The following is a 13,334-nucleotide window of genomic DNA, read 5'->3' as shown; positions in this document are numbered from 1 at the left end:
CTCACTTTGGAAACACCTGACCCTAAACAGAACGCCCGCCCTCCCAGCATTTCCGGCTCTTCCACAGATTTTCTTCCGGAACACTTGCTCGCGTTTGACTCCGCCCTTGCCCCGCTTTTCAGAGTTCATTGGCTATTTCTTTGAGGAAGCGGAGCATTTGCCGACATCCATTGGTCTCTTGCATTGTTGATGGGTTAGTTACAAACAAGGCGTGCCTGGTCTCCCTGGTAACGTCCTGCCGACCGTCTTGATTGGTCCATATCCTAATCCTATCTTCCGTCCCAACTGCGAGTGGCTGAGTCCCTTGGCGGGGCGCGGCGGTGGTAGGTGTCGCGTACGGGATTCCTGAGCTGACGTGGCTTAAATTTGGGAGGGGGCAGCTGGAGCCTCCGGCGACAGCCTCTTCCAGGTGAGTGGGGGACATTCCCCAACTCTTCGCCTTTTTGAGTCTTGTAACGGTCACCCCCGCCACAGGGCCCGCGGGGCTGCCGAAGCAGCTACACTCAGTCCTCTCCCCGTCCCGCCTCTCCTGATTCAGCCCAGGATCTGGCCCTTCTATCCGCCTCCCTTCACCTACCAGGCCTAGTTGTAATCGTCCACACGCCTGCTGGCCCCGCCGATGGCTTCGGGGTCGCCCTATGCGGCCTCTAGACACATATCCACTGTCTGTCCCCTTCCCAGGAAGTTTCTCCTCCGGGAGCGATGGAGAAAGGCGTTCCGGACAGTCCTCTCCTCACGGCCTTGTTCCCTGAGCGGCCTTCTCAGGCTGACCTGCGTACGCAGCAGCCGGCGTCGGAGAGAACCTGCCCCGGCCCTGCGCTTCGGCCCTAAACAAACTTAGTTTCGGGAAGGAGAGGCGGGACCCAAACAAATCGAAAGTCTTGAGAGCAGAGATCGCAGAAACGTTGGGGATAATAATGCCAAAGAGGGCCTATAGAACGATCCCGCTAATGAGTTGCTGGAGAGATTCAGAGAAGGGGACTAATCGTGCGATCCCATCAACACTAAAATCCCAGGAATCAGAGGTGGGCAGGCTGTAAGAGGAAAGGGAATCCTGAAGAGAGTTGGGGGTGTGTGTGTCGGGGCGGGGTGGGGGGGGGGTGGGGGCTTGATCTGGATTTGCTGGTGTGGATTGTGTTTATTCTGCATAACAGGAGTGACGTGTAGGAGTGTGAAAGGCAGGATGAGCCGATGGACAACTGAGGAATTTTTGTCTGACTTAAAGAGTTCCAGTTGGTCTGTAGGGAGAAGACAATTTAAGAGGGCCAGAGATATTTAAAAATCACTGGATAAGTACTTTCACTTTTGGAAATAGTTGGAAGTTTTCTGAGCTTTTAAAGATCTCAATATATACACACTGCTATTTTTAAAATGGATACCCACCAAGGATCTACTGTATTATAGCACAGGGAACTCTGTTTAATGTTATGTTGCAGCTTGGATGGAAGGGGAGTTTGGGGGAGAATGGATACATGTATATGTATAGGTAAGTCCCTCTCCCTGCACTTGAAACTGTCACATTATTAATCAGGTATATTCCAATAGAAAATGAAGTTTTTAAAAAAAGAATCTCACAGTTCTGAACAAGCTGGCAGTGAAGAACTCCATACAGATAGTCTGGAGGCCTTTTCAAAAGAATGAAGGAATTAAATTGGGATGGTCAGAATGATTATGAATGGTCAGAATAAGGAAATGTTCTTTGGGGAAGTGGCAGGATATGGTCATGGATTGATACCGGAAAAAACTGAAGAGAATTCAAAAACTTCAGACATTGTACACTGTTACACAGCTTTTAATTTTTATCCTTTGACCATGAAAGGATCATTTATGCTTTCCTCTTAACCATGTTAAATTTGTTGGACTATATCAGTAGTTTCCAAACATTTTTGACTGTTTTCTCTATTAGTAAAACATATTTGAGCAACCATCCTCTAAATACTGTATGCTGCTGCTGCTGCTGCTGCTAAGTTGCTTCAGTCGTGTCTGACTCTGTGTGACCCCATAGACGGCAGCCCACCAGGCTCCCCCCTCCCTGGGATTCTCCAGCCAAGAACACTGGAGTGGGTTGCCATTGCCCTCTCCAATGCAGGAAAGTGAAAAGTGAAAGTGAAGTCTCTGAGTCTTGTCTGACTCTTAGCGACCCCATGGACTGCGGCCCACCAGGCTCCTCCATCCACGGGATTTTCCAGGCAAGAGTACTGGAGTGGGGTGCCACTGCCTTCTCCAAATACTGTATACTTAATTATAAATAGTATATTAATAGCACTGTAAATATATTATTTATAAACTGTACAAAAACATAATAAAAAGGAAGAAAAATTCCTTCTCATTTTCTGGGACACTCCCAACCCAATCTAGAGATTACATAAAGGTGTTTCCTTACTTTTTGCAAAGTGTTTGCATCCCTAAGGACTTCCAGATGGGGAGAATCCTTTTTTATTTTTTGAGGACCTCCATTCCTCTGAGATGCAGCCTTTCTTAAAATTAATCATCTTTAGGATGCAATTCTTTTTTTTTTTCCTTCTGTTTGAATCTTAAAAGTGTCTTTCTTTCCTCTTTGTATTATTGGATTAAATAGAGATGCTGATTTTATTCTTGTTGATAAAAAATAAATAATTCATAAACTTCTCTAGCTTAACAACTATTAGAAATTAATTATTTGGGACACATCTCCCCACTGATCATTACATACCGGCCTATTGTTAGGAACCACTATTTGAAAAGATATTAGGATCTGTAATACTCCATTTTTAATTCAGCTAATAAAAAATCAGCAATACGTGCTTTTGGTAAAAGTAAACTCACTACAAAAGGATATCAAACACACATCTCTTTCTGTGCTATATACTGATCCTTTTCCCCATTCTCTACTTCCCAGAAGTACGCACTGTAAATAATTTCTTTATTGTTAAGAAATTTTCTAATCATATTCAAGCACGTTTGTATTAAACATCTCTCTCCTTTTCTCTCTCACACAAGTTGAATAATAATGTAACTGTTACTTTACACTTTTTTTGTCTCTTTTAATACTAAAAGGTGGTTTTTCCTTATCCATAAGTATAAAAGTACTCTGTTTTCTTAAAAGGCTGTTCAGCTTTGCCTTGTAGAAATATCAAGATGTATTTAGCCTGTCCCCTACTGATGGACATGGAGACTTTTCAGTCATTAGCCATCCCAAATACCGCTGTAGTGAATAGCATGTACATATATCCTTTGTGCCGTTGCATGAACCCATCTATGGTATAAGTAATAAGGAATTTTCTGGGGCCCTACCACTCTGAGTCATTTCACTTTACTACTGTTGGGAAAAAAAAAAACAAGTGGTTATGTAACTGTAAGTATATATAAGCATATGGGTGCCCTCATGCCTGCCAAGCCCTATTTTCAGCCCTAATAATGTTGGGTGATGAGTTTGCTTAGAAAATAGGTTATCATCTGTGTCTCTACCAGTCAAGAAGCTTTGTTGAGCTATGTGACTGGGAAAATAGCCTGCCTATGCTGTAGTTTATTCACATTAATACTGGGAATATCCAAAGAACGTCCTTGGAGTTGTTTTAATAATAAAATAAGTAAAATGATGAGGATAAATAATTATAAGTAAAGTGATTGGAGTAATACTTAGTGTATAGTACTGTGTATATAGATTATATTACTACCATTTATTTCTAAATTTCTTGAATGAAAACAGTATTTTTTTCATATCATGAAAAATAGTTTTTCATTTTCTAATTCTAAAATTATATCATAATATTGCATATGATTTTCCCAGCTATATATCACCATTCCTATTAGTTTCTCAAACTGGTTGAGGATCACCTAGAATTAAGGAAAACAACTGAGGGGCAATTAAACATGCATTGAATAAGTTTGAGGAGTGACCTGAAACTATAACCATTTTCTGTGTTGTTGTTTCAGTGGGAAATGTGATTAAATTCCAGAGCAAATGGTGTGTATGCATGTAGTCACAGACATACACCCACTGTCTTCAGTTAGTTTATTTTCCCATGCATTTTGTACTGGTTTCTCTCTGGTTAGGGACATGCCATATATTTCTTTTTATATTTTTGTGATTCGTAGCATAATACTCCACACAGAGTGGATATTTTAAAAATTATTATTAGCAGCGAAGACTGAAAAAAGAAGACTCATTGAATTCTAAATGCCACCTCAACACAAAAGTGTTGAGATCCTGTGGCAGAGTTTGTAGAAGGTGTGGCCAGCACTGACGTTGGCAGATTGTTTTATTTGCCTGAATGTTTTATTGAACTCCAGCCTTGGCATAAAGTTTTTTATTTTATTCTTTTCCCAGGTTGCTATTTGTGATTTTGGTGCTTTATATAATAACAGCAAGAGCGCCGATTGTCCCGTAGTCACAGATATTCCTTAAATGAATTTATTACTAAATATTTCCCCCTTTACTAATTTTTATATGTGCATTTACCCATTTCTGTCCCACAGTGAGCCTATCAGAGGCAGAGATCCATCTTTCTTCATTTAACTTAAGCATGGCTACTTGAGGCTCTCTTGCCCTCATGGCCCCAGCCTCTGAGCTGCCTAAAGCACTTAACTGTAGGTGCCCAGGATGGCCTTCATTTTATACTGCTATGAATTCCTTTAATGTCACCAGCTATAGAAATCACTCTTGCGTCATGGAGTCATAATACTGGGCATTAGGATGCTCCTTGTTAATCTTATTCATTTTAAGATGTGGAAACTGGCAAGTGACTTACTAGTATAATACAACGTTATGCTGGAGGCAGGACTGAAAGCTCAGTGCCTGGCTCCCAGTTTTTTGCTCTTCCTACTGTGCCATCTACTCAGGACCTCTCAGGATTGTTGAATCAGTCTTTGAGAAATTCCTTTTACTTTGGCCTGAAGTAATTCTTCCCTGGTACTGATCTTTCCCTTCAAATATAAAAATTTTTAAACAGTTGTGAGAGAACACATTTTCCACTGAATGAGCATTTATCTTATTCAATAATGCTTATTTAGCTGAGGGATCTTAAAAAGTTTTAGTTTCTCTGAGTGTCAGCTTTTTCATCTATAAAAGATGAGGATGATGATAATACCTATTTTGCAGATTTAATGATTAGGAAAAAATTGTTTATAGAGTGTTTGATACAGATGTTCAGTAATTGTTACCATTAATATTATCATTATCCTATGTTCATCTGGATGTGTTGTTCATGTGCGATAATTCATAGGATGCTGACCCTTCTAGACGTCAAAATCTCATGTGTTGTAATGGTGGATTGGGGGCAGTGTTCACTTTGAGAAATATTGAGGATTTTAATTTTATATTTGGAAAATGAAAAAAATTCATATTTTCACAGTAGAAATTACATGTCAATCACATTCTGTGTGGCTAATGATGATATGTAAAAAATTTGATCTAGGCATACCATCCTGGGTGTTTTTCAGTTTCTGTTGAAGAACCGAGGCCTTTTCCCCACAGTGTGGGAATTGCACTTTCATGGAGCAGTTCAGCGTATTCCTCTGTCCTCTGCATTTCCTGGAATGCAGATCCTGGCAGCTGGATCCAGAGACTTTACCAGACTGAGATTCAATCCCTTTGGGAAGTCTATAGGTGGTGGTGTGTTGTTTCATCAAATGGCACATGATGTCTGGTTTTGCTCTTCTTTGAGGGTAGCAGCTCTTGATGTTCAAAGTCTAGATCCATGAATTCATTAGAGTTGCAAAATATTAGACTAGATATTCCAGTTCTACCATTGTTTTCATTGTTACCTGGAATAACTTTATAAGTAGAGATGTGTCCCTTCATCTACTATTTGCTTCCTTAAGTGGTAAAGTCCAAATAGAAAAGACAAGAGAATCCTTGTACTTAACCTAGTTTTCACAATTCTTAGTTCAGATGATGACCAGTTTATTATTATGAACTTGTGGATTTTAATATTTTGGTGGATTTAAGTATCTTTTGCAATTTAATTCATATTCTTATTAGAAACTCAGTTGTTCCTTTGTCCTGTGGGAACCTCTTCAGTTTGTTTCTTGGGCCCCTTTAACAGGACTCTACATTAGTCTTTGATAGTTTCCTTGCTGTTTTGTGTGATAAGATGTTTCAGGCTCATTTTGTGCCATTTCCTGCTTCAGAACTGAAATCAGTCATTTTCTCTATGAAGCCCTCCTATTTTATTTTTAAAGTTACTTCTGTCTTTCTATTTTTTTAAATGGGAAATAGTGTTTTAAGACTCCAGTCTAGGCACTAGAGATACTTATTGCTTTTCAGTTTGTCATTGTTTTTTCGATGGACAGAGCTAGGAAAATATATTTACTAAGGTAAAACACCCAGTAGGTTCATAGTAACACTTTTGCTTGAAATTCAAGATTAGTTTTTACTTGGGGGTTCTTAATTTCTTTTGTATTATATGTTTGTCTCCTTTTTCCCTAATGAGTATATAATAGAATTACTATGCCCATAATTACTTTAAGTCCACAGGAAGCATGATAGTCAAGAAATAATAATACTGATCACCACCAATTTTGATTTTTTTTAATTTTATTGTTTCTTTTACATATGCTATTCATATTTTCCCCAGTTTTTAAAATTGGAGGCCTATGTGTTCTCAGAGCATAGAATCATTAAATACTATTCTCTCTCCATCCTGGCCTTAGTTCTATGAGTAACATATTTAGTGCTTATCACCAGTCCTTATGATGATGTTTCTTTAGTCATTTTGGTTTCTCAAGCTCTCTTTCTTAACAGATGCCTTAGGAAAGGCTCCTGGGAAAATTTATCATCAATTTTCTTGCAAGTTCATAACATTCTATCTGTGCTTCTTACATATGCAGGTCATTTTTGCTAAAAATAAAATCTTTAACTCGCCTTTTCTTTCCTTAAATATCTCAAATCTGTAACTCATTTTTTTTTTTTTTTCTGGCAAAAATATTACTGTTGAAAAGTCTGAGAGTCTTTTTGTTGTTGCTGTTGTTGGCTTATAAGTCACATGATATTTCAGCCTAAATCTCAAAGGATTTTAAAAAATTTTTACTAGAATGTCTTGCCGGTCGTTTTAGGTTGATATTCTCAGGTACCTAATGGCTTCTTTCAATATGTTACTTCAAATCTTTAAAAAATTTTTAGATAAGTGCTCTTGGACTTTGTTTTTTTGTGTGTGTGTTCGGTACCTTTGCTTTGGTTTTCTTTTTCAGGGAATCCTACTATCCTCATTGCCTACCTTCAGTATTTATCACTTCTCTTGATTCCTTCTTTATTATTTATTTCTTTGAATTTTTTAAAGAAACAAATTATTAGGAATAATTTTAAATTTATCATAGAAAGTATACAAAGATAATTCAGAGTTTACTGTCCCCCTCACGCAGTAGTCTCTAATGTTAACACGTTACATTAGTAAAAGGCATGTGTCAAAACTAGAAAACCAACACTGGTGCACTACTAAATTCCATTCTTTGGATTTCACTCCTTTCTCCATTGATGTCCTTTTTGCTGGTATAGGATCTTGCCTGGATGTTCATGGCTGCTGACTGATCAGAGTGGTAGTTGCTAAAAGTTAGAATGGTTGTGGCAATTTTTAAAAATAAGGCAGCAATGAACTTTGCTGTATCAATTAACTCTCCTTTCATGAACAAATTCTCCATAACATGCAGTGCTGTTTGATAGCATTTTACACACAGTAGAAATTCTTTGAAAATTGGAGCAGATCCTCTCACACCCTGCTACTACTTTATCAACTAAGTTTATGTAATATTCTAAATTGTTGTCATTTCAACAGCCTTTATAGTTTGTTCACCAGTAGTAGATTCCATCTCATGAAACCACTTCTTTGCTCATCTAGAAGCAGCAACTCCTTATCTGTAAAAGATTTATCTTGAGATTGCAGCGATTCGGTCACATTTTCAGCCTCTACTTTTAATTCTATTGATAGTTCTCTTACTGTTTCCATCACAGTTGCACTTAACTTCTTCCACAAAAATCTTGAGCCCCTTAAAGGTCATCAGTGAAGGTTGGACTTGACTTCTCCCAAACTCATGTTAATGTTTGTGAAAATGAGACAAGACAAGGAGGTCGTTAATCACAGACCAGTAGGGAGATAAGGGTTAATTTATAAGATTTGGCATTATAAATTCTTTTGGCCTCAGCTCCCTTCCCTGGAGATAACAGTATTATTTTCTTCATGGTATAGAGAGAACATCTTTCATGTGAGTGTTTTAGCTCTTCCTTTTAGGAAGAAAAGGGGAGATCAGCACACTCTACCTGTACCTGCTGTTTTCTAGCTGTCTTTAGCTCAAAAAATAATCCTTATGCCAAGTGGCATATTTTGGAATGAGTGGAACATTCTGCTACCCTTTGGTTCCCCCTTCTTCCTTGGATGACTATGAATCTTGTGGCTTGGATATTTTTTCTATATCCATGTTTACTCTGGAGTTTGTGGGAAACTGTGTCTCATTATTTGTTGCTTGTTTGTTTTGGTAAAGACTGTCTATGGGTTTTTAAAATTTTGTTATCTAGTTGTTTTATCTATTTTTATATGGGAATTTAGGAAGATCCAAAAGGTCTACTGTCTGCTACTGCCATCTTCTCAGAGTCCCATCAGTTGGTTGTATTTTTTTTTTTCCTGCTATTATTCTTAACAGAGTCTGAAAAATCTGAAGATAAAGTGATTATGTTTGGTAAGTTAGGTTCTATTGTGACTCTTCAGATCAGATCAGATCAGTTGCTCAGTCGTGTCCTACTCTTTGCTACCCCATAAATCGCAGCACACCAGGCCTCCCTGTCCATCACCAACTCCCAGAGTTCACTCAGACTCATGTCCATCGAGTCGGTGATGCCATCCAGCCATCTCATCCTCTGTCGTCCCCTTCTCCTCCTGCCCCCAATCCCTCCCAGCATCAGAGTCTTTTCCAGTGAGTGAGGTGGCCAAAGTACTGGAGTTTCAGCTTTAGCATCTTTCCTTCCAAAGAAATCCCAGGGCTGATCTCCTTCAGAATGGACTGGTTGGATCTCCTTGCAGTCCAAGGGACTCTCAAGAGTCTTCTCCAACACCACAGTTCAAAAGCATCAATTCTTCGGCCCTCAGCTTTTTATAGTCCAACTCTCACATCCATACATGACTGCTGGAAAAACCATAGCATTGACTAGACGGACCTTTGTTGACAGAGTAATATCTCTGCTTTTAATATGCTGTCTAGGTTGGTTATAGCTTTTCTTCCAGGGAGCAAGTATCTTTTAATTTCATGACTGCAGTCACCATCTGCAGTGATTTTGGAGCCCAAGAAAATAAAGTCTCTCACTGTTTGCATTGTTTCCCCATCTATTTGCCATGAAGTGATGGGACCATGATCTTCTTTTCTGAATGTTGTTTTAAGCCAGCATTTTCACTCTCCTGTTTCACTTTCATCAAGAGGCTCTTTAGTTCTTCTTTGCTTTCTGCCATAAGGGTGGTGTTATCTGCATATCTGACGTTATTGATATTTCTCCCAGCAATCTTGATTCCAGCTTGTGCTTTATCCAGCCCCACATTTTGCATGATGTACTCTGCATAGACGTTAAATAAGCAGGGTGACAATATACAGCCTTGACGTACTCCTTTCCTGACTTAGAACCAATCTGTTGTTCCACGTCCAGTTCTAACTGTTACTTCTTGACCTGCGTATAGATTTCTCAGGAGGCAGGTTAGGTGGTCTGGTATTCCCATCTCTAAGAATTTTCCAGTTTATTGTGATCCACACAAAGGCTTTGGCATAGCCAATAAAGAAGAAGTAGATGTTTTTCTGGAACTCTCTTGCTTTTTCGATGATCCAGCAGATGTTGGCAATTTGATCTCTGGTTCCTCTGCCTTTTCTAAATCCAGCTTGAACATCTGGAAGTTCACAGTTCACATACTGTTGAAGCCTAGCTTGGAGAATTTTGAGCATTACTTTGCTAGTGTGTGAGATGAGTGCAATTGTGCTATAGTTTGAGCATTCTTTGGCATTGCTTTTCTTTGAGATAGGAATGAAAACTGACCTTTTCCAGTCCTGTGGCCACTGCTGAGTTTTCCAAATTTGCTGGCATATTGAGTGTAACACTTTCACAGCATCATCTTTGAGGATTTGAAATAGTTCAACTGGAATTCCATCACCTCCACTAGCTTTGTTCGTAGTGATGCTTCCTAAGGCCCACTTGACTTCTCATTCCAGGATGTCTGCCTCTAGGTGAGTGATCACACCATCGTGGTTATCAGGGTCATGAAGATCTTTTTTGTATAGTTCTTCTGTGTATTCTTGCCACCTCTTCTTAATATCTTCTGCTTCTGTTAGGTCCATACCATTTCTGTCCTTTATTGTGCCCATCTTTGCATGAAATTATGTTCCTCAGCACTTGTATATGACTCTTACATTGCCATTTCAGTAGTTAGTTATATATGGTCCTATGTTGCCCTCCTAGGAGTGATTCTCTCCTCCTTTCCTGTTGTACGCATCTTTTCAAAATGCCATATACTGCTTATCTTAGTAACCTGTTACAGAAACAAAGAGCTTCCCTGGTAGCTCAGCTGGTGAAGAATTGGCCTTCTATGCAGGAGATCCTGGTTCTATTCCTGGGTTGTGAAGATCCCCTGGAGAAGGGACAGTCTACACTCTCCACTATAGTTGGGCTTCCCTGGTGGCTCAGACGGTAAAGAATCTGCCTGCAGTGTGGGAGACCTGAGTTTGGAAGATCTCAACCCACTCCAGTATTTCTGTCTGGAGAATCCCCATGGACAGAAGAGCTTGGCAGGCTACAGTCCATGGAGTCGCAAAAAGTTGGATATGACTGAGCGACTAAGCATAGCATAGAAACAAATGTCTTGTCATTTCTTAATTAGGGACCGTGGCTGCCCTAAACACTATTAATACTCTAAGTAAAAGAAAATGATAGCAGTCTAGCTTTATTCAAGTGCCTGTTTTGTGCTATAGCTTTTACATTTCTGTTTCTTCCTGCTGAGGATTTTAAAACCCAAATAATATTTTGTTAGCATAAAATTTACCATAATTGCATATGATAATGCTATGCACGGTCCAGCTTATTTTTATTTTTCCTATCAGAACATTAATATTCTCACTTTTAAGGGCATTATGGACTGGCAAGTGATACTGATCTAAATGAATTAATGATTAAATAAATAAGGAAGAAAAGAGAAAGAGTATGTGTGGGGGGCTGGTTTTCAGGTTCTGTTTCTTCTTAAGTGAGATTTGGTGGCTTGTTATCTTTCAAGGCCTACTTCATCTATGTTGATGAATTTATAGGCATAGAGTTATTTATAGTTTTCCTTAGGTCAGTAGTAATGTTTCTTTCCTCTCTCATATCTGATGTTAATAATTTGTGTCTTCTCCCTTTTTTTGTTGTCAGCCTAACTGAGCTTTGTGTATTTTATTTATTCATTTCTTCGAAGAATCAACTTTTGGTTTTATTCATTTTCTCTATTTTTCTATTTTCAGTTTTATTAATTTCTGCAGGTAAAAAGAAAAACATTTGTTGAATGATGGAGTGTATTTGACAAATTAGAAGTGGACAGTAGTCTGACAAGGGAAAGAACAGTTAGAGTTCCATGTTTGCCCATGAAATTGTGATTAAAGGAAACCTGTAAGCTTTAAAGATAACCTTAGGGATATTATTTTGCACTAACCATTATGTATTTGTATTTCATTTAAAAAATATTAGTGATGGCGCTTAAAAATCTCTGTGTAGATATCACTGAAAAGAACAGTGTGTTACTACACTGTACATACTCAGAAGCCTGTTTAAAGCCGTCATGCTGTGTAATCTATGTGTGTGTATCACCTGCAGTTTTCTTATTTCACTTATAGATGATACAGTTACCATCATAGGAGAAACGTGTGTCCATTTGACTGATTCTTATGTTTTATTTTCTTGCAGAAATGCTGAGTCGACTGTCAGGATTAGCAAATGTTGTTTTACATGAATTATCAGGAGATGACACTGATGAGAATATGAGGGCTTCCTTAGAACCTGTGAGTAGCTCTGTTCTGATTAAGCTGATGAGATGTATATTCCCTGTCCTTCTGATGACAAGAATTTAAGATGAAAGAGTGTGAGCAGCCTCCCTCATGCTAGGTGGAAGAGAAGATTAAGAAAAATATTGAGACTTTGTAAATGATCCTTTTCCTGTACGGTTGTAGCCTATAAGGCCCAGTAATGGACTTCCCTGGTGGCTCAGGTGGTAGAGCGTCTGTCTACAATGCGGGAGACCTGGGTTTGATCCCTGGGTCCGGAAGATTCCCTGGAGAAGGAAATGGCAACCCACTCCAGTACTCTTGCCTACAAAATCCCATGGACGGAGGAGCCTGGTGCAGGCCACTGTCCATGGGGTCACAAAGAGTCGGACACAACTGAGCGACTTCACTTTTCAATGGAAATCAAGTCCTGGATAAGATTAGAAAGAGTGTCTTCATTTGTTCCCCTGGGGTTTGTTTAGCACTAGATTGTTTTAACTCAGGTATGTTCTCTTGTTTCACAGGAAACGTCTGAAACAAGAAATGGAGTAACTTTCTGGTTTCAGACTGTTTGCCATTATAAACTCATCTAGCCCTTCTCTTATAGTTTGTATTGTAGTTTTTGAAGGTCACATAGGAATCAAAGTCCTTTCACTTTCTGAAAAGACAAGCAGTGTTCCCTGATGGTTAAGAGAATTTTATTCAACTACTCTCTTAATTTTAAATTTTGGCCTCTTTCACTTAATGTTATGTGATCTTTGCTTGCCTTTATTTTTCTCTTTAGTAAAATTAGTATGATGAGACTGTAAATGAGATAATGATTGTAAATGGTTAACATTTGCAAAGTAACATGTATTGCAATGGTTCTGATAATAATTATTGGATAATAATAATATTGGGTAATTATTATTGAAAAGGTGTCTTTTTAAAATTAAACCATTTTTTAAATTTTTATTTCCCCTGCCAGGTAAGTATGAGTATGTCTCTGTCCACCCCCACACAGCATTAAGTGCCTTATAGTGTACATGCACACTCACTTCACTCCCCCTCCCTACCCACCCTCCTCCTCCTCCACCCTCAGCCATCCTCTACACCGCCTCCTTTTTTGCAACTCTGATCCATTCCAAACAGCTCTTCTAATAAAACCCAAGCACTATCTCTGGAGGGTTTTCCCCAGCCTAAGGAATTCAGTCCCAGAGAATTATACCACTAGACTGCAAGATTTACATAAGCCAAGCCCCATTCTTGACACCTAAGGCCCCTTCTTTCCTCCAGCCCATACTCTGCCCTTGAACCCCCATCTCCTTGGAAAGATTTCTTAAGTAAGGACAAGAGATAAGATGAAGTTGGAATGAAGAAACTCCTGTTGGGAAGTTTATACC

At 39.0% G+C, this 13,334-nt stretch overlaps 1 protein-coding gene across 4 annotated transcripts in view; it reads left to right on the top strand.

The window, feature by feature from the left end:
• Positions 1-254: 254 nt before the first annotated feature.
• The window catches only part of GOLGB1 (golgin B1), a 76,316-nt gene continuing 63,236 nt past the window's right edge, over positions 255-13,334 (top strand). For 3 of the 4 annotated variants that reach the window (XM_070370015.1, XM_070370014.1, XM_070370012.1), the window contains exons 1-2: positions 256-409; positions 11,876-11,970. In XM_070370015.1, coding sequence (XP_070226116.1) covers positions 11,878-11,970 — 93 coding nt within the window. In that variant the 5' untranslated portion in view covers positions 256-409; positions 11,876-11,877. Of the gene's footprint in view, positions 410-11,875; positions 11,971-13,334 lie in introns of all 4 variants that reach the window. The other variant, XM_070370016.1, reaches the window with a different exon arrangement.

The sequence above is a fragment of the Bos mutus genome, chromosome 1 (assembly GCF_027580195.1).
Source record: "Bos mutus isolate GX-2022 chromosome 1, NWIPB_WYAK_1.1, whole genome shotgun sequence".
Taxonomy (NCBI): Eukaryota; Metazoa; Chordata; class Mammalia; order Artiodactyla; family Bovidae; genus Bos; species Bos mutus.
Note: the sequence above shows the minus strand (reverse complement) of the source record. Positions and strands in the feature narration are given on the sequence as shown.